Raw genomic sequence first — 21720 nt, 5'->3', positions numbered from 1 at the left:
AGGAATCTCTTTATAATGTACAAAATATTTACTAGACACATAAAACAAACATTGGATTTTTAATCAAACAAATGCATGAACTTTCTTTAGAAGTGTACATAGCACAGTTAATCATAAGAAAGTTGTGAACAAAATTATAGGTTGGAGCAGTAAATATGAATTACTATTTTACTGAGACCTATAGATTTACAGAAAGTTTTTGATTAAATTTCAGTAAATCTGTATTAACAGCCCTTCACTGATTGAACCTATGTTAGTATACTGAAGAACATGGATTAACACTACAATTTGCATTACATTTTAATGCATACATACATATGGAACTGTTCTGCCAGGAAGTAATGGAGTATCCATAAATAAGATTTATGTTACAGTTCATAAGGATAGAGGAACATTCTGAATCTAAAGACAACTCGGACAAAGAGATTCCATGCACCACAATTTTTCTTAGCAGGCTTATAACAAGTCTTTGAATTAGAAAGAAGAAAAAGGGATGTGTGTGAACAGAATATATCTGAACCATTATTGTTTTACCAATGTCAAACTGTTTGTCACTAGGTCAACTAAACTCTGGCAACTAAAGTATGAAAATAGGGCACACTAAAAAGTAAGCCAAAATATTAAGAAAAATTTATTGTCATCACATCACAAGTGAGAGCTTATCAAGAACAGCAGGGAGACATTCATGGGTATTACTGAGGAAGTAGTACAAACAATGGCGGTCTTGCTGCCAAAGGAAGGAAAATTAGCAGCATTCAGTTTTTGATTATGAAACTGCAGAATGGTGTCTTCCCCATGTTATGTATTAAAGACATGTGGAATTGGTGATTGGGAACTTTCCACCAGGTGGGGACATTAAGTTTGGCAGCTTCCTTTGTACTATTGAAGAAAAGTTGGTTGCATGCTGACACTCTCACCCATTATTTCATTTCCAAATCATCCATAACTACATCAGTTTAACACTGCAATGGACAAGAAGTGATCAAAGCCTTCCATGTGATGAAAATGTACACTTCATCCACTGCAATGAGGATAGCAGAAGGGCCATACCTTGGTTGTCCAGTACATCTTGTGGAGGACAACCATGAAATGGGTCACAACGTTTAGATCTGAAGTAATAGTTAAAAACACAACAATATAATGTTCTCCAAAACTCAACATGGAGTCCTAATAACAATGTCAATGGTCTGAATAGCTTAAGAAATGTTCCAGGTTAACCTGGTAAAGTGATGGAATTGGTACATTAAGTCCTTCAAACTAAGGACATTGACCACCTCTGTAAGGGGGGGGGGGGGGGTCAACATGGAGTTAGAGCAGCTGCTTCAGGTGGATACTGCATCAGACATGTGTTTGGTTCATGTTGATGCAATTGGTGGATGGGATTTCACTACGCATGGCCTGCATCTCAATTGGAAAGAGAAGGGTAAATTGGCTGGCTTGATAGCAAAATCCTTAAGAGGGGCACTGAAACTCATGGGAGTACATCTTCTTTAGACTAAGATCAGCATCCAGTGATTCAACATTGAAAGGAATTAAGCTTAATGAGAAACTCAGACAGGCAGGTTTTATAACTTCAAGTTGAACAAATATATTTCAAGGAAGACACAATACATGAAAGTCACAGATCAAGTAAACAGAGTTAGACGTGTGTACACTTTAACAGTCAAATCATAACTGAGTCGGAGTCTAGCGGCTGCTGGCTGGCTGGCCGCTTAGGTGGCACTGCTGCTGCATGGCTGGCAGACAGCGCCGCATGTAGAGGACGCGCATAACTGCGCGGCGGCACTTTGAAAGATCGGCGAGTCACAACACTTTTCCCCCCTTTGAAGTTTTTGCACGGGTCTTGATGGAGGTGGCCTGTAGATTGCTAACGTCCATAGGTGTTGTTTGACTGGCCGTAAAGTCTTGAGGAGGAGGCTTCTCGTATGGACGGAAGTGTCCCCGATGACAATGGGTCGAGATGACACGAGACGTGGGGGTCCAATCTGCTGGGGCCCCGTGCACCAATCTGCCCATTGCGGCAAGTCCGGTTGTTATAACAGGAGACATGGGCGATGTGTCCACATCTGTAGGAGAAGGAGGTGAGTAGAGTTGCTCCAACAGATGATGGTCATCTGGTTCCTGCATGGGCATGTCTCCTGGTGGCGTCAGTCCTTGTGCTGGCACCAATATGATGGTGAGAGAACTGCGTTGTGAGTAATGTGAGATTCCAGTATCCCGAGCGCCAGGTAGAGCTGAAGGTGGTGTAGCGGCATCCGGAACAGGCGTTGCTGGCACACGAGGCCGAAGCTGGTCCGAATGACGCACTGCAACACCCGTGTCCGTCTGGATTTCATACAGGCATTGGCCACGGTGTCATAAGATGCAGCCAGGACTCCATTTTGGCCACCTGCCATATCCCGTACCGATACAAGGTCATCGGCGGCGAACCAGCCAAGCGAAGGCACCCGCGGCCGTGAGGTGGAAGGCCACAGAAGATGAAGTAGCATGCGGGGCTGTCGGCCATGTAAGAGCTCAGCCAGGCTGTGGTCGCCCATGGGGGTGAAACGGTAAGAAACCAATAAATTGGAGAAGTGCATCATCAGCAGCAGAAGAAGTCAGGAGTTTCCTCATCTGAGCCTTAAATGTGTGGACCAGTCATTCAGCCTCACCGTTTGACTGTGGATGGAACGGAGGGGCTGTAACATGCATGACGACGTGATGGGCACAAAAATCCGCGAAATTGGAAGAGGCAAATTGTGGACCATTATCAGTAACAAGAGTAGAGGGAAGGCCTTCTAAAGAGAAAATGTGAGCTAGAGCATTTGTGGTTGCCGCAGTGGTAGGCGACGTGCAACGGACAATGAAAGGAAAGTTAGAGTAGGCATCAATAACGAGAAGCCAATAAGTACCTAAAAAAGGTCCCGCGAAGTCAGCATGAATACGCTCCCAGGGATTCTCAGGCGAAGGCCACGGTGACAAAGATGACTTCAGGGTGGCGGCCTGTGACGCACAAGGGCCGCAGGAAGCGACCATGTGTGCGATTTCAGAGTCGATACCGGGCCAGTACACATGACGGCGCGCCAGAGATTTTGTGCGAGAGACACCCCAGTGCCCTTGATGAAGGAGGCGCAAGACCAAAGCACGCAAAGATGCAGATACTACAACACGCGGCGAAGCATTTTCGGTGGAAAGGAGGATAACACCATCCCTAGCCGTGAAGCGGTAAGGCAAAGCGTAGTAGTTCCGCAACGGATGAGAAGTCTTAGTGGATGAACGAATACAGCGTAAAACCCGGGAGAGGGTAGGGTCAGAACCCGTAGCAGCCGCCACCTGGTCCCCAGTGATGGGGAACCCGTCCACAACCTGCTGCTCGGCAACAGCCAGGTGGAAACACAAAAGTTCGTCCCTATCGAATGCCAGATCAGGACCCATGGGAAGGCGAGACAGTGCATCAGCATTTGCTTGTTGAGCTGTCATCCAGAAATGAATCTCATAATTGAAACGAGACAAGTAAAGAGCCCAATGCTGGAGGCGATGTGCAGCCTTGTCGGGAAGTGACGTTGATGGATGAAACAAAGAAGCAAGTGGTTTGTGATCCGTAACAAGGTGAAATTTGGATCCATAGAGAAAAACACCAAACTTATGAAGAGCATAAATAATGGCCAAAGCTTCTTTTTCAATTTGAGGATAATTTTTTTGGGCATCCGTGAGCGTTTTGGGGGCATAAGCAATGGGTTGTTCAGAATAGTCAGAAAAACGTTGCGCAAGGACTGCACAGACCCCGTATTGAGAGGCGTCCTTGGCAAGACCAAGATGTTGGCCAGGTCAATAAGTAGCCAGGCATGGTGCCTGTTTCAGCATAGTCTTCAATTTCTGGAAAGCCGCATCGCATGGCGCGGACCACTGAAAAGGCACGTTTTTATGCAACAGGCGATGCAATGGCTGAGCCACCAAAGCAGCAGACGGTAAAAGCTTGTGATAGTATGCTATTTTCCCCAAGAAGGCCTGCAGTTCCTTAACAGATGTAGGGTGAGGAAGGGCATTGATCGCAGCGACAGTTTGCTGAAGCGGACGAATACCATCCCGAGAGAGTTGAAACCCCAAGTATGTGATAGATGCCTGAAAAAATTTTTATTTCTGAAGATTACACTTAAGACCGGCAGTCTGTAAGACATGAAAAAGTGTGCGGAGATTTTGAAGATGTTCGTCAGTGGTGGAGCCAGTGACAACAATGTCGTCCATGTAATTTATACACCCAGGGACAGTGAGCAATAACTGTTCCAAGAATCACTGAAAGAGAGCAGGGGCGCTGGCAGCTACGAATGGCAATCGTTGGTATTGATAAAGGCCGAAAGGCATGTTAAGGACCAGAAACTGCCGGGAAGCAGTGTCGAGAGGAAGTTGATGATAAGCTTCTGACAGGTCAAGTTTAGAAAAATACTGGCCTCCAGCAAGTTTAGTGAACAATTCTTCAGGTCGAGGCATAGGGTAAGTGATGATAAGACATTGAGCATTTACAGTGGCTTTGAATCGGCACAGAGACAAATATCACCATTTGGCTTAGCAACGGAAACAAAAGGAGAGGACCACTCACTGGAAGTGACAAGAAGCAAGACCCCTGAAGCAGTGAGACGATCCAGCTCCCGTTTGACCTGATCACAAAAGGCCACAGGAATGGGCTGAGCTCGAAAAAACTTAGGCTGAGCAGTGGGTTTGAGCGTGATATGAGCTTCAAAGTCGTTTGCACGGCCTAACCCAGGAGAAAAAAGGGACGAAAATGTCGTCGACAAGGAATCTAGTTGAGCATAAGGAATAGCATCAGAGACGATATTGACAGATTCATCTATGGAGAACCCAAAAATGCGAAAGGCATCAAAACCAAAAAGATTCTCCGCATTACTATGGTCGACCGCAAATATGGGAACAGTGCGAATGACAGATTTGTAAGATACCTCAGCATCAAATTGTCTCAAGAGAGAAATCTTCTGTTTATTGTAAGCCCGTAATTGCCTAGTGACAGGTGACAGGAATGGAGAACCCATCTGAAGATACGTGTGAGAATTGATGATAGTGGCAGCAGAACGAGTATCCACCTGCACGTGAACATCTCGACCAAGTATTTGGACAGTGAGGAATAACTTCCCTGAAAGGGAAGAAGTACAATTGACAGACAACACAGAATCAGAATCAGCGTCATGTGCATGAACATCACGTATGCGGTCGGATTTGCAAACGGATGACACATGACCCTTTTTTTTGCATTTGTGACACACGGCCCAAAGTTGTGGACAATCTTCTCGTGAATGTTTCGTAAAACACCGCGGACATGAAGGAAGTTGCCGTGGGTTTTGCTGCAGTTTCTTAGAGGTTTGTTTACGGTTAGGCCGAGGCTGCGCTTGGGAGCATACTACGGCCATGACGGCCAGCGGAGACACGACACACGCTTCGTCAACATCCCACAGAGGTTGTATTTCCCCGACACCGCCCCATGCCTCTATTTGCAAAAAAATTTCAAAAGACTGAGCGATGGATAGGACTTCATCTAGAGCCAGATTTGCCAACTGAAGGGCACGTTGCCTAACTTCTTTGTCAGGTGCCGAGCAGATAATAGCATCCCGTACCACGGAATCAGCGTAGGATTCTTTGTGAACTTCAGTAACAAACTGACACTTTCTACTGAGGCCGTGAAGTTCAGCAGCCCAAGCGCAATAGGATTGATTCAGTTGTTTTTGACAACGATAAAAGGCAACATGAGAGGCTACCACATGCGTTTGCTTTTGAAAATTGATGGACAGAAGTGAGCACATTTCAGCAAAGGACAAAGACGCAGCATCTTTCAAAGGAGCCAATTGTGACAACAACCGATACATTTGAGGTGAAATCCATGAAAGGAACAGAGACTTACATGTTTGTTCGTCTGCGACATGAAATGCCAAGAAGTGCTGTCGAAGACTTTTTTCATAATCAGACCAGTCTTCCGCCGTCTCGTCGTAAGGAGGAAAAGGAGGTAGAAACAATGACGAGAGACGCCCTGCATTTGATGCCGCGACAAAATCATGAATCGCATTTGTGAGAAGCATTTGCTGTTCTATGAGACCTTGCAATAGTTGCTCTAAAGTAGCCATGGAAACATGTGGGTCAATGATGGAAAAGAAAAATCACCAATTGTTATAACTTCAAGTTGAACAAATATATTTCAAGGAAGACGCAATACATGAAAGTCACAGATCAAGTAAACAGAGTTAGACGCGTGTACACTTTAACAGTCAAATCATAACTGAGTCCGAGTCTAGTGGCCGCTGGCTGGCTGGCCACATAGGTGGCGCTGCTGCTGCATGGCTGGCAGACGGCGACGCATGTAGAGGACGCGCGTAACTGGCGGCAGCACTTTGAAAGAACGGCGAGTCCCAACAGCAGGTACTAAAGATGTTACAATATCACAAGATCCTCAGCAAAGTACAGTGGAAAATAAGGTCAGTATATTGCATCAGGTAATTGAAAAACAAAGTGTAAGAGGTTCTTGTTTGTTTGGAAGATTTAGGAACTGAGGATTTAATAGATTTACTATGCCTGTGTGTACATCATATAGTCAAAAGATATGGAAAAGGTAAATGTAAGTGCATGTAAACTTACTTAAGTAGACACAGTGCAGAAAAAAGGAGGAGTTGCCAAACATATTAAAAGTCATCATAGTGTGAAAAATTTAGAAACTAAAAGAACTTATGTAGAGCAACATGTAAAAGCATATTCCTGTGAGTAAATTAAACGATGGTACTTTTTTAATAAATTGTAGCTGTGTATAGATCCCCATTGGAAAATTTCCACCAGTTTCTGAAAAACTTGGATTCTTTGTTGAGATACCTGTCATACAGAGGAAAGCAAATTATTGTTTGGGGGATTTCAATGTAGATTTTCTGGGAGGGTCTTATAGGAAGAGTGACCTTGTTTTTTTTAACTCAACATCAGTTGTTGATTTTCTTACTTAGGTAGTGCTGGAAAGCAGCACACTGGCAGATTTTATTTTCATAGGTCTTAATAAATTTAAGCAAATGAACATTTATCCTATTAAGAATGGTCTTTCTGATCATGATGACATATCTTCATATGGTAAAGCAGAATAGTCCTCCAAAATGGTGCATTCAAATAACAATTTAACAATTGCAAATTTATGGAAATTTGTTTTGATCTTTTATTATAAATAGGTTGGAAATATTTTTAATAATCTTTTTAAATGTTGTGGAGAAAAAATAGGAGTCAGATGTTCATTAGAAAAGGCAAAGCTACATGCGGAAGAGGCAATACCTATGAAGTCTGATGAAATTTAAATTCTATGCACCTCTCCTTCTGAAAGTAGGAAAATAATAAACTCACTCAAAAGTAAAAGCTTGAATGGAATTCATGGCATTTGCAACAAGGTACTGAAGGCTTGTTCCCAGCAGGTAAGTAGGATTCTCAGCCAAATATGTAATAACTCACTGTAACAAGGTATTTTTCCTAATAGATTGGTATATGCTGTTGTTAACCATTGTATAGAAAGAGGGATAGGTCTGATATGCCATCAACTGCTACTCAGTCTCACTTCTGGCACCTTTACCCAAAATTCTTGAGAAAGTAATGTACTCAAGAATAGCTTCGCAAATTTGTAAAAATAAAGTACTAACAAAATATCGATTTGCTTTTCTGGAAATCTTTTCAACAGGAATGCTCTGAATAACTGATCATCACTGATCATGATTTTCTATCATCTCTCAAAGGTTTTTGATTGTGTAACTCACAAAATTCTTGTAGATAAGCTTAAGTACTGTTGTATGAGTGGGACAGTATACAACTTGTTTAATTTATATTTAACTGCAAGACTGCAGAAGGTTGAAATAAACATTCACATAATGCAGAAAATGCAGCAGATTCCTCAAACTGGGGAGGTCCCATAGGGTTCATTCTTGTGTCCCTCATTGTTCTTAATATAATATATTAATGATTTGCCGCTCAATATTCACAACGATGAAAAGCTAGTTCTTTTTACTGATGATAACAGTGTAGTAATCACACCCAACAAACAAGAACTAGCTCAGGAAATTGTAAATAATGACTTTCAGAAAATTATTAAGTGTTTTCCTGCAGATGGACTCGTATTATATCTCAATAAAACACCGTATGTATAGTTCTGTACAGTAAATGACATAACACTATTAATAGATATAGAGTTTGAATTGAAGCCTGTAGTAGCTAAGGTAGAATATTCCAATTTTTTGAGTTTGGATTGATGACATTGATGAGAGATTGATCTGGAAGAAACACATTGATGATCTACTGAAACATCTGAGTACAGCTACTTATGCAATTAGATTTATTGCAAATTTTGATAATAAACACATCAGTAAATTAGCTTTCTGTGCTTATTTTCATTCAATGCTTTCATATGGCATGATATTTTGGGATAAGTAATCATTAATGAAAAAGTATTCATTGCACAAAAGTGCGTAGTCAGAATAATAGCTGAGGCCCACTCAAGATCATCTTGCAGACATTTGTTTAAAAAACTAGGGATATTCACAGTAGCTTCAATGTGTGTGTGTGTGTGTGTGTGTGTGTGTGTGTGTGTGTGTGTGTGTGTGTTCACTTACAAAATTTGTTATTTGGTACAGAAAGGGGTGAATTATGCTGCCACAAAAGCCTTTGGTCACTTACCAAATAGCATCAAAAGTCTGATGGATAGCCAATCATCATTTAAAAACAAATTAAAAGAATTTCTCAATGACAATTCCTTCTATTCGACAGATGAAGCTTAAGATATAAATTAGTAACCACACAGTTATTAAAAAACATGTTGAATTATGACAGGTAAAGTCTGGAGCCGAGCGACCGCTACGGTCGCAGGTTCGAATCCTGCCTCGGGCATGGATGTGTGTGCTGTCCTTAGGTTAGTTAGGTTTAATTAGTTCTAAGTTCTAGGCGACTGATGACCTCAGAAGTTAAGTCGCATAGTGCTCAGAGCCATTTGAACCATTTGAATGCCAAAATCCCGAACACAATGGGCAGAAATGTATTTGACACTGGTGTAACAGAAAGGAGGTACACAGAATAAATGAACATCTGTGTAATACTAAAAATATTGTCACAACATAACCACTCACATGTCCAAACCCGAAAGCTGGCTCATTGATGAAACATAACACTTAGCATTGAAAGCACACTTACTTTGAACATCAATGTGCCCAATAAACAAAGAAGAACATGATACAACCCAAAGCAATATTTTAGTAACTTTTCCAACAGTCCCACTGTTCACACAGGCATAAAAATCCATAACAAGAATCCCAGGCTACATCTCTCTGGCCAGTGCTTCACGTTAGCACACTCTGTCTTTCTCCTGAGTGTCTGAGGTTCATGTGTGAGCAAGCTGTCTTGCTTCTTCGGTTCTGGTGATTTCTTTCACATAGTCATCATGAGTATCGTCCAGTTGAAATGGGGACAGTGTATCCACTGTCATTTCAGCCTCACACCCATGGAGCAGAAAGAGTGGTATGAGGCTTAAAGCATCTTGCTTCACTGCGTTGCATGCTAATGTCATGATGGACATTATTGTATCTCAGTCTCCCTATTCAACATGCATGTTCATTGAGAGCATATTTGATAATATCTTATTAAAGCATTCTCTGAGGCCATTCATCTGTAGATGGACAACTGAAAAGCTTTCCTATGATCAGAGATCATCACATGGAACACTCATGCTTTAAAATTACATAATCTACAAGGAACTTCACAGCTTCTAGAGCTTTGGCAGTTGGCACAGTTTTGGTGGTAGCATAGTGGGTTAGGTAATCAGTGCAGACTATCACCCATCATTTTCCATTTGTCAACTTTGGGAACCTCCCTAAGGAGTTGATTTCAATTTGGTGGAATGGTGCTGTTGCAGGCTGGATTGCTACCAGATGCCACAAAGGAAACTGCCGCATGTTTTGCCATCATTGGCATTCTCTACGGTATCCCACATTTTGTCTAATAGATTGCAAGAGATTTGGCCAGTGATACTCGCATCTGATTCAGTCTAGATTCTTCATGAATCCTAAGTGACCAGGTATTGGAGTGTCATGACAGTACTCCTGGATCATTGGCCACAGATGAGCTGGGATCATGAGATACCACTTCCACCACATCAGGTCATACTTCCTCTTATACACTGTTCCATTTATTAATTGGAACCCTCCTTTGGTCAGTTTCTCATTTTCAAGGCTTCTATGGTCTTCAGCAATGCTAAATCTATCTGCTGTACAGCAGCAATGTCATTTAATGCATCAACAGTTGAGATTTTATCCTCGCTGCTGTGTTCCTCTGAAGGACTCCTTGAAAGGTGGGCAGCATCCTTGTGTTTATATCCATTTTTGTACACCAGTGTGATGCTGTACTCATGAAGTGTTAGTGCTTATCTTGCCAGCTGATCCAATGGCTCCTTCATGTCAGTCATCCAGTGAAGAAAATTGTGATCCGTCACAATGGTGAATGGTTTGCCAAATAAATATGTCCAAAGAAGTACAAGGCACTCTTTCTTGGTTGTGGAGTTCTGCTTCTCAGACTTTGAGAGTACTCTGAAAGCAGAAACTATCACCTTTTCAATGACTTCCTGAATTTGTACTAGAATGGCCCCTATCCCAAAATTGCTAGTATTGGTGTGAAGTTCTGTCGTGGCAGTCTCATCATACAATTCTAGAACTGGAGATGTCAGCACCTCCTTAAGGATAAGGAACAATATTTCTTGTGCCCTGTTCCAGCAAAATTTGGCATCTCCCAATGATAGTTTTTACAAGGTACATGCCTTGGTACTTAAGCCTTTATGAATCACCAGTAGTATGAGTATTCCACTAAGTGCTGTCCTCCTCCTTTACAAGGGCCACAGCAGAGGACCATGAATACTCTGAAGATTCTATGATGTCTTCTTGCAGTATCATCTCCATTTTCTCCTAGTCTGTCTGTCATTCAGCTAATGAAACTTTATGTGAGTGCTGGTTAATTAGTGCATCATCCCCACTGTCAATACGGTGTTTTATTATGAGGCAGATGGTCTGTCTTTTCTTCAATGTGGATTTGAAATCATCCAAAAACTGACACAGAACTGCTGTTAATGGCTGAAATTGTTCCTCAGTCAGACCAGATCCTATTGGCAGCTCAATAGTGGCTTCATTCCCTGCATTTTCTGTAATGGTAGTGGAGTATGATACTTTGTGACACTATGCTGACTTTCCTGGACTGGCTTGCCTGTCCCTACCTAGGATAAGTTGAGGTTGCTCGTGACAATTAGTGAGCCAAAGTTCTCCTTGACCACCCGCAATACTACTGTCATTGGCATGTAGATTTATTTTGTGAGCCTGAGTGGCGATTTGCAACTGAAAAAAGCCTCACAGTTTAACTTGACATCTCAACTGATGACTGTAATCTTCTCATTGATTATGGTGGGATAACATCATCTCCAGTGGCAAACTGCTGCCAAAATCAATCTTTGTCGTGTGATTGCTGGAATAACTTCATCAATCTGAAGCTCTGATCTTCCACAGTCTATGATTGCTTGTGAAATCTGTAAGAAGTTCCAACAAAGAATATCACCATGACTATAGCCTGTTAAAACAACAAACACATAGGGCTGTGTTCTGCTATTGAAAGTTATTTGTGCAATACACATTCGTGATGGCTGGTTGTATTTCCCATTTGCGACCTTTCATATCACAGAACATATCTTTTTAGCTAATGACAATAAGCACTTGATATTGCAAAAAAGGAATCTAATGAGTTGTCTTGGGGCCCAGACTCACTGGCTGTCAAAGAGATTTCCTGTCATCTTGGTGAGTGTAATCACTGGACGATTTTCACCTGTGGTGGCCTCACTTCCATAGCTCATCATATCTCTTAGTTTTTGTGAATTTGATAGCTAGGTGCATGACTGGCACCTCTGTATGGTGATGGGGAATGGCAAGACCTTGTGCAGTGTAAGGCGAAGAGCTTTGGCCCAAAGGTTGACTACAGATGACTGGCATGAATAGGGCAGTGATGATGGCTGATTACTTGTGACATACTAGTAATCAAACTCTCATCTTCTTTCTCTGCAATAGTGTACAGCATCTCCAGGGCATCAACAGTGAACACAGACTGATGTGTTTTCCTCCATCCTCCATACATCTGTTCTTCTGTGGAGCATTTTACTTAGTGAAGGGATTGGTTGTACCTGCATTGGTCAGATATTGGGTTTTTGCTTAACAGTGGAGGCAGCACAAGCCCAAGTTGGTAGAGTCCATTCTTCATGGTTTGTTCAACCGATGGAGGAGATCGGTGCTAAAGACTGAAACACCTCTTCCTCAACATTCTCTAATACCTCCTGATGTACCAGGTCGACATACAATGTTGCTATCTCTTGTGTTCTAAGTCCAAAGTTTCTGGCTACCATACAACCATGTATGTATTCCCTTATTCTATGATGTAAGGGAGAGGTGAACTCATGATGGCCTTCCACAACTGCCATAGGGACCACATTCAGCAGTCGGCAGTCTCTCTCTTGCCTGACTTTTTCTGTTGATTCACCGGCACCACTTGATGAATTCCTCTGTCATTAGAACCTCCTATACCTAAAAAGCTTAGTCTTCCGTGACTCCTTTCATCAAGAAAATTAGGCTGCCTTAGATGTCTGTTTTGTCCCATGTATCCACTTTGTCAGCTTCTGTTGTATTAAAATTCATGACTTGGAATAAGGCCAAAACATTTTGTATATATGTCCCCATGATGTTGGGGCCTGTTCTTCAATTATTCTTTGGGCAAGCAGACTTGCTGCTGATTGTTGCCAGTTCTGTCTGGAATTGGTCGAACCAATTAAAGTTCTCTTCTCTATTCTTGAATCACTGCTGGGATTTGCTGTCCAAGTTCAATTAAGCATTTGCCAAATACATCATGTCATCCTGAAAGGCAAAGGTTCCACAAAAGGCAAAGGTTCTGAGTTTGAGTTTTAGTCTGGCACAAAGCTTCAATCTGCCAGAAAGTTTCACATCAACGTACAGTCTGCTGCGGTGTGAAAGTTTCATTCAAGAAACCCAGTTGATGATAGCAAATAAGTTGTCTTAGTCTATACAGTAATGGTTAGACAAAAAATTCCTAGCATTAACCCAAGAACAATGCATTCAGATTATCTTTCAAGGAAGTATAAAATGCCATTCATCTACATAGTCTGATCTATCAACTTACCTAATCCTACAACATTGCTGCTATTGGATGAGCAGTTGACATCATCTGTAATACAGCCCTCAATTGTTCCCAGTGTTGATTCCACAATAAAATTTTCAGTCTCTTCACATTCATTATCAGAATTTGGACCTGCATCTAGAAGAAAAAAATATGTTAATTGTTAAAATATTACAGTCAAAAACATGCATTGAAAAGCATGTTGCGTACAGAACATTTGAATATATGTTTCCTACATACAAGACTTCATTGCAGTCAAGTGTTATTGTGTTTTCTGACAGCAAGGTGGCACATGATCTACATAAAAAGTTCTCTCTGTTTTTTGTCTTTGAAATATGTCCACAATATGTGAAACAACAGTATATAAAGCTGCCTGGATATCCTTCCCCTCCCCATAAGAAACTGATGGCAAAGTGTACTACTATACGTAAAAATAACTCAGTCATAGTCCCAAAACGTACCTCTACATTTAAACTAGGTTTCTTTACAGCACAACCAGTACCCTTGAAGCTAGTACACATTATTTTTGTGTGTATCTGTATGTTCCTGTGAATGATGGTCATGTTTCTCTTTTCATCACTAGTAAGCCAGTCTGACAAGGAAGTCATCAATGTCTCATGTAGTAGTGAGTACTTGAATTTCAGATGTGCTAATTAAACTTTTTTTTCTGTGAAAGTTTTATGAGAGAAAGAGACACTATATCTATTATTCCGTGCACAATTTTATTTTTCCCACACCAGCTCAAAATCCTACTTAGCAGTGAAATATTGATTGAAATCTTGCCTTGAGCTCCTGGAGAGCTGAGGTTGCCTTTTGGGTGAGGACAGTTAATCAGCTTTGTATTCCTTTTACAGCAAATATCAACTTCATTTGATTTTTTTTATCTACCAAATTCTTGCACTGTTTTTGTGAATTTGATAGCTAGGTGCATGACTGGCACCTCTGTATGGTGATGGGGAATGGCAAGACCTTGTGCAGTGTAAGGCGAAGAGCTTTGGCCCAAAGGTTGACTACAGATGACTGGCATGAATAGGGCAGTGATGATGGTTGATTACTTGTGACATACTAGTAATCAAACTCTCATCTTCTTTCTCTGCAATAGTGTCCTGTGGTGCCTCTCTTCCTCCCAGTTGGCCAGTTCACATCCTACTCCCCTTAAAAAAACTCAGAATTAATACTGGGTGGCATTGACAGACAGGAGTTGTGGTCCCACTTGTTGCCTGTCAGGTTGACTGCACTCCTTTCAACTATTTGCCTGACATACTGTAAGACAGGATATCAAAAATAGAAAATAAAAATAAAATTTAATACGTTCATTTTGCAGTGCACATCTTTCTGAAGAGTTTGATATATAAAACATATGTGTTCGAGGAAATGTAAGACGTGTTATTTGGTCTTACAGGTGCCAAAGTGTGTGCCGCACCTCTTCACACAGCACGTCACTGCATTTCGCTCTGTGGAATTCAAACATATATATTTTGTAATGGAAGCCACAAACCTATATTCATGTAATAACTACAAAGAATCCGCATCGTTCTGTCTTAGTACGGCTGAACAAAAATTTGAGTGAACATAGACACAACAAAAATACTGCTATATATTTAGGCTTTCGGCCAAAAAGCCTTCTTCTAAAGTAGCTAACACACACATTCACTCAAGCAAAACTCACATATACATGATTACTGTCTCTGGCCATTAAGGCTGAATTGCGCACAGCAACTGTCGTGTGTGTGTGAGTTGTGGTTGTGAGAATGTGGGGGTTTGTTCTTTAGGAGGAGGCCTTTTGGCCATAAGGTTAAATGTATAGCTGTCTTTTTGTTGCGCCTGTCTGACTGTACGGTGAGTAGCAACCTATCCCTTTCATAATATTGTCATTATTCCATCTTGGATTTTCCATTGTTTGAGCATAAATGTGATAGTTAAAAAATGAATGCAAAACAATTAATGAAAGACTTAAATTTTTGAAACATATCTTACAGCAGGAATTATTTCTTTCATTAACAGGGCATCTTTAACAAGGTCTGCAACAAGTCAAGACGGTACATATTACAAAAGTAATACAAACCTGACTACCTGCACTCACAGTGACCTAAGCTCTCCATACAACCAAGAAAAAATCTCAATTAAAATTTCACTGCTAAGCAAATATAAAATATTTTCTTTGTGTGTATGTGTGTGTGTGTGTGTGTGTGTGTGTGTGTGTGTGTGTGTGTGATCTTTACATCCACCCTGTAATGTATCAAAATGGGACAGTATTGAATGAAGAGTACAATCGCTCACATATTGGAGATTACAATACTATAATGCAATACTTGCATGAAGTTATACAGGAGGGAAGAAAAATTTGCATACTTGGACTTCACAGTGCCATCTGTCACATGCTAGTAATACAAAAACGTCTGTCACAAAATTTCATCCTGCGCCTATTTCCGGCAGTAAATGGACATTAAAGATTGCCAATCTGGCAACTCCGTAATCACATGTACATTAACTACCTCTGTCAGCATATAGGATAGTGTTGTGCAGCTGGTGCAGTGGATAGCATTTTGGGTTAGCATGGTGGAGATCGAGGTTTCAACTCTGTGTCAAGACGTATTTGTTTTTATTTGCCAATTTCATTCTGCCATGTAATACAGCAGTACACACCATTTCTTAACATAACTGATGTTCAGATAGTACAATGTTTTGTAATGATGAACATAACAAAAATGTGGTCAGACAAGTTAGAAATAGACAGATGAAACAAATGACCTGTCATAGGACAGAATAACAATTTTGAGATGCTAAAGATGAATGCACAGTTAAATAACCCTCAACATCTAACAGTCATTCACAATACACGCAGTACATCTGCTAAGGTGAACACATTAGCAACCAGGGACAATAATATTTTCCATATTACTGACGGCATGACGTTTACAAAGGAGTATATTGTCCTCAGAGCAGATGCTCAAAATGACCCTCACGCACGCCCAAACATTACGAGACCCACTGGATCATGCAGCTCTGGATTCTTCACAACATGGCTGCATCCATAGATAAAAGAGCAGCATATGCACCTGCTATCTGTTCCTCCATATATGTTGGCAGAGTAAAATACACATGCTCCTTCAAGTGTCCCCACAGGAAGAAATCCAGGGGGATTTCAGTGAGTTGAATGTGGAGGCCATAATTGTACCTCCCTGTCTGAGGCATTTCACTGGAAATGTTCTGTCTACATGCTGTTGCACATTAATTCCAAAGTGTGGAAATGCACCACCATGTTGGAATGATAAACTCTGCCGAACATGGAGTGGAACATCTTACAGTGTGTCAGGCAAATAGTTGAAAGGAGTGCAGTCAACCTGACAGGCAACAAGTGGGACCACAACTCCTGTCTGCCAATATTCTGACACAGATGTTGATGCCAAAGTGAACTTGACATCCATGCTCATGGATGATGTGCAGATTAACACACACCAATGGTGGGCATTGTGCATATTGAAGACACCCTCATGAGTCAATGTAGCTTCATCTGATCCTATTACAGTGTTCATGAAGTTGTCATTGGCTTCCTGTAGTTGTTGGAACCAATGACAGAATTACATCCACAGACACAGCCCCAGATCTATTATATTTCTGAACAAAGGCAAACACTTGATAGTGGCACCCCCCCCCTGCCCCCCTCAATAATCTGAGACAGGATGTCAAAAATAGAAAATAAAAATAAAATTTAATATGTTCATTTTGCAGTGCACATCTTTCTGAAGAGTTTGATATATAAAACATATGTGTTCGAGGAAATGTAAGACGTGTTATTTGGTCTTACAGGTGCCAAAGTGTGTGCCACACCTCTTCACACAGCACGTCACTGCATTTCGCTCTGTGGAATTCAAACATATATATTTTGTAATTGAAGCCACAAACCTATATTCAGGACAGTGGAAATTACAATGTCCTGTGGTGCCTCTCTTCCTCCCAGTTGGCCAGTTCACTTCCTACTCCCCTTAAAAAAAACTCAGAATTAATACTGGGTGGCATTGTTTGTAACCAGAAGAATAAGAATTCTCCAGAAAATTTGCACTCTTTATTGCCTATTAGCTAAAACTTTTTCTTTCATGTGATAAAATTAAATATAGGAAACAGAAACCAGTACAGACAAAAGACACGACAGTACCTATTTCTTCAGTCCTCAGATCCCAGCATTTTTTTTCTCTAATCTTGCTACAGCTTTACATGGCGTGCTTTCCCTTCAATGAAAGAATCTATTACCTCATCAAATTTTGTCAAACATTTTACTACAAGAAAATTAAAATGTCATTGTGTGATACTGAAAAAGCCATTAATACAAATAGTACCCAAAACTGGTATGTTTCTCGATTTGAATACATGTATTTTGTCACTGTTGGATAGATAAAAAGAAATAGGGCTTTATAATATTGCAGCAATTCTAACACATGCCACATATGCAATACTGTTTTGGTACAAATGGCCATTTCTGTCTACCTCATTTATGTGCATAACATGACAATATGGTTATAATAAAGGGAAACATTCCATGTAGGAAAAATATATCTAAAAACAAAGATGATGTGACTTACCAAATGAAAGTGCTGGCAGGTCGACAGACACACAAACAAACACAAACATACACACAAAATTCAAGCTTTCGCAACAAACTGTTGCCTCATCAGGAAAGAGGGAAGGAGAGGGAAAGACGAAAGGATGTGGGTTTTAAGGGAGAGGGTAAGGAGTCATTCCAATCCCGGGAGCTGAGAGACTTACCTTAGGGGGGGAAAAAAGGACGGGTATACACTCGCACACACACACATATCCATCCACACATATACAGACACAAGCATACGTATTTAAAGACAAAGTAGTTTAGGCAAAATGAAACTTAAATAAGGCTCAGAAGGTACAGATTAATAGCTGTGCTTGTTCAACTCATACAGAAAAATCAAATGTCTGAAAGGTACTCAATCTTAATTTTCATTCTCACCAATTATAACTTTTCTTTTCCGCTTCTTGTTATTTCTTTCATCAAGAAGTTTTTCAATCTCCCGCTGCAGTTCTGTAAAGTCTTTTTCTACACCCTCTTCCTCCAACATCTGTAAACAGATATCTTGTCAGTAAACATAAACTGGAAATAATGGAAAGGAAAATGTTGGATAAATAACTAACTGAAGATAAATTTGAACAAGACTACACAGTTTACATATCAAGAAATGAAAATCATATTTTACAGATTGACTGCAATCTTGTAACATGAACTCAATTCAAGATAATCTCCCTTCCTGTTTTATGCATGGGAACAAAGGGGTATAGTGTTGGGGTAGATTGTGTGGAGTGCCTTTCAACCACAATGTAAATGCTGATCTGTTGTTTGAACTGGGTGATTGATGTCGTATGATGTTGTTGTGCCTATTGCTTTTCTCTCGCAGACAGGAAGTTACACTCACCTGTTGATCTGCGGTCCCTGGACCTTTCAGGTGTCAGAATACTACTCCCCACAGGTGTTTTGTTGCCTAACTGAGAGCTTCATTTAATGAAAAAAAGAGACAGTGGGAAAGTTACAGAACATGATTCGCAGTAAATATGATAAAAAATTGGCATATATATTGCAGTAAAACACACAAATATGAGGCAGCCCTGTCACAAGTTTTCTAGCATGCACTCTCAAATCTGAGTGACTTGATTCAAAGCCACCTTGCTGCAGGACAAAGATTTAACACAAGAACAACATTAAAATGCAGTGAAGTTTAGTGAGATTACATCCAGTCCCTACAGAGTAAGGAATGGTTGAACAAGAGAGTGACAAGATGCTAGCCATGAGATCCACATAACAGAAACATGAGAAAGGACTGAACAACAAATCTTACCTCATTATGATTATTTTGTCAGGTTGCAATTCTGATCACTCACTGTGCAAACCGTGTAACTGCTCGGTAGCAACCAACATGATTGCTGCTAGCTTCTGAACATGAATCATGCTGATCTACAAGGATAGCCCTAATATATGGCTGCTCCCACCACAGGAGCTTGAATAATAAAATGTGGTGACTTTTGCAGTAATATAGTCTGTGAAGTGAAGGCGTCCAAAATCAGCATCCGAATGGCTGGAGCATGACTTTTGTTGTTATTTGTAAACTCAGCCACTGCGCACAGTGTGTGCCCACCCACAGTTCACAAATAGCTCCCGGCAGCCACCATAACACTGGGAGGGAATGAACTGTTGCTGCAGCCTTGCCCCAGAGGGTGGCTCAGTCTCTTCACCTCTCAGGCTGGGACACCTGTTTGGGCACAAAGTCTCCAAATGAGGGAAAACTGGTATGCCTACATTAACATGTGGCTTCACCTTCTATTCAAATGTAATGTCCAGGAACTGTTAAGGAAATTTGCCATTTTGAACATTTTCTACAATAACTAAATGGATAATGTGAAAATTAACCTGCCTCGTCCACTTTATGGTCCTTCATGTAAGCAGTGTTTTTGTGATACTGGTCGGTCAGGGAAAATTACTCTAATTGCATAAAATGATTGATTCTATTTTATGAATTGTTAATTAAAGGTCTGTCTGGTCTCAGCTTTTTATCAATGAGTTTGAAATTTTGTAGGCAGTTTGAATCTGTGGTAAGAATTATCAAATTAATTTTATTCGGCTCTCTTTCTTTGTGACAGGAACTGGCCAGTACAGTTCTTGTGGCCGTGCTCTGGGCACTGTATTCCCTCAAAAAGCCTCTGTGTTACAATAGCTTTTAATAACAATAACAAAAATAATATTTGTAAGATTCAATACAAATGCAGTGAATTAAAGCATTCCAGTGACAGATTGGATGAAGTGCTACTGAGGGAGCTTGTCAAGCCTTTTCATGACTAACAGACTAAATGTTGGGACAATGTAAAAATAATAAACTTTTAATAAGTTTCAACTCAGGGTAGCAAAATTAAAAACAAAAAAACAAAGCCCCTGAACTGTGTCAAAATCTGAACTCTTTAAAGTAAAATAATGGATCTTCCCCCCCCCCCCCCCCCCCCCCCCGCTCCACTTTCCCTTTCTTTCTTATCATCATTATATAGAGCTGACACATATAATGTTGACTAAATATCCTAGTACAAAGGGTAGGGGGAGGATGGAGCACAGGCATTCCTTCACACTTAATATTCCTACTTCTATATTCATCTTGGTTGAGGTGGTTGGAAAGCCAGACACTCTGAATTATTTCCTCTCTTTTAGTACTATGAGCATCAGTATGCTACAACCACAGTATGCATACACAATTTTCATTCTGTAGTACCCTGACCATTTTGCTCAGTTTCTACATATCATGATTAGCAACAGCAAAGCAATACAATTTTTCCTACAAGATCTGCATTTAGTCTCATATTCACATAGAGTCTTCAAGCACAACATTTCATTGTTTTCTGCGAATGATGTTAAAATTGGATCACTTTTATTGCCCAAACAGGTTTGCAGCTCTCTCTGAAGACCATGTAGTTAAAGCTTCCACTAACAATTAAACAGCTTTGAAATGCACTTCCTTCAACATTTCTGCAATTCTTTATAGTAATTTTATATTCTCATGCAAGATTTTCCAGTACAATATAATTCATTGCAAGAGAGAAGTTTCCATCTACAATTAACTGGAAAAATAAAGGAGAATTGTTCAGATGGCTTGGATGCACAAGTAAAAATACTGCCATGTGCATGAGGTACATCCACATAACCTATACCCCTATCTTTCCTAGCATTTATCCAATCATAAGGGGCCTCCAGTTTCCATGATGTGACATGTTTATTTTATTTTAACTGCATGGCTAAATGTCCTCCCTGCACTACTGCTGGGTACATCATCTATGTGTGAATTGTGTAGTCTTTGTTTTGTGTGCTATCATAGAGATTATATCTGGGCCCAGCTCACCTCCTTGTCTTATAAAAGTGTGCTCTGTGAGCTAAATGATCAGGGAGCCCCCCTAGAACCTCTATCCCACTCTTATACAGTCTGTTCAGAAGATACACTGAAAGCATTCTCACTACTTTCAGAACACACTGGATGCATTCCAAAAGCTTTTTCTTTTTCGTTTTAACAACAAATTTTCCGTTTTTGTTACATTATGATCAGAAATAAAAGGATTAGGGCAATAACACATGATGTGCTCCTGGAAAAGAACATTGAGGAAAAAGTTTAAAATGGTGTGAACATGTATGAGGACAATGTGGGGACATAGGAAGATGCACGAGATGAAGATGTGGGCTAGGAGATCAAGAGGAAGGCAAAGTGGAAAGTGGCGTATGTCTAAAAGGAGTGGAAGAAAGCCTCCAGAAAAGTAAAAAAGACTGGAGCAGAGTAGCAAGAGACAACAAGCTGGTGGCAAGAAACAATACATGATGATGCAGAAGATGATGATGACTGTACCAATATATTTACAAAAAAGTGTAAAATGTAAATACCTACCCAGAACTAAGTTAAAAACTGTAATGAGAGTACACCAGAACAGAGGAAATGCATCTCAATTATTGAACGAAACAATTTTTTAACA

General features: G+C 40.6%; 1 protein-coding gene across 1 annotated transcript in view; it reads right to left on the bottom strand.

Annotated features, from left to right (window-relative positions):
- Window positions 1-21720, bottom strand: part of LOC126468584 (transcription factor IIIB 90 kDa subunit) — a 371910-nt gene that overhangs the window by 33000 nt on the left and 317190 nt on the right. Inside the window, exons 8-9 of the mRNA XM_050096561.1 lie at window positions 18182-18290; window positions 13204-13338 (exon numbers count right to left, since the gene is read on the bottom strand). Of these exons, the coding sequence (XP_049952518.1) occupies window positions 13204-13338; window positions 18182-18290 (244 nt within the window). The remainder of the gene's footprint in view (window positions 1-13203; window positions 13339-18181; window positions 18291-21720) is intronic.

This window comes from Schistocerca serialis, chromosome 1 (genome assembly GCF_023864345.2).
Source record: "Schistocerca serialis cubense isolate TAMUIC-IGC-003099 chromosome 1, iqSchSeri2.2, whole genome shotgun sequence".
Taxonomy (NCBI): domain Eukaryota; kingdom Metazoa; phylum Arthropoda; class Insecta; order Orthoptera; family Acrididae; genus Schistocerca; species Schistocerca serialis.
The sequence above is the reverse complement of the archived record's forward strand: the minus strand, read 5'-3'. Positions and strand labels throughout refer to the sequence as shown.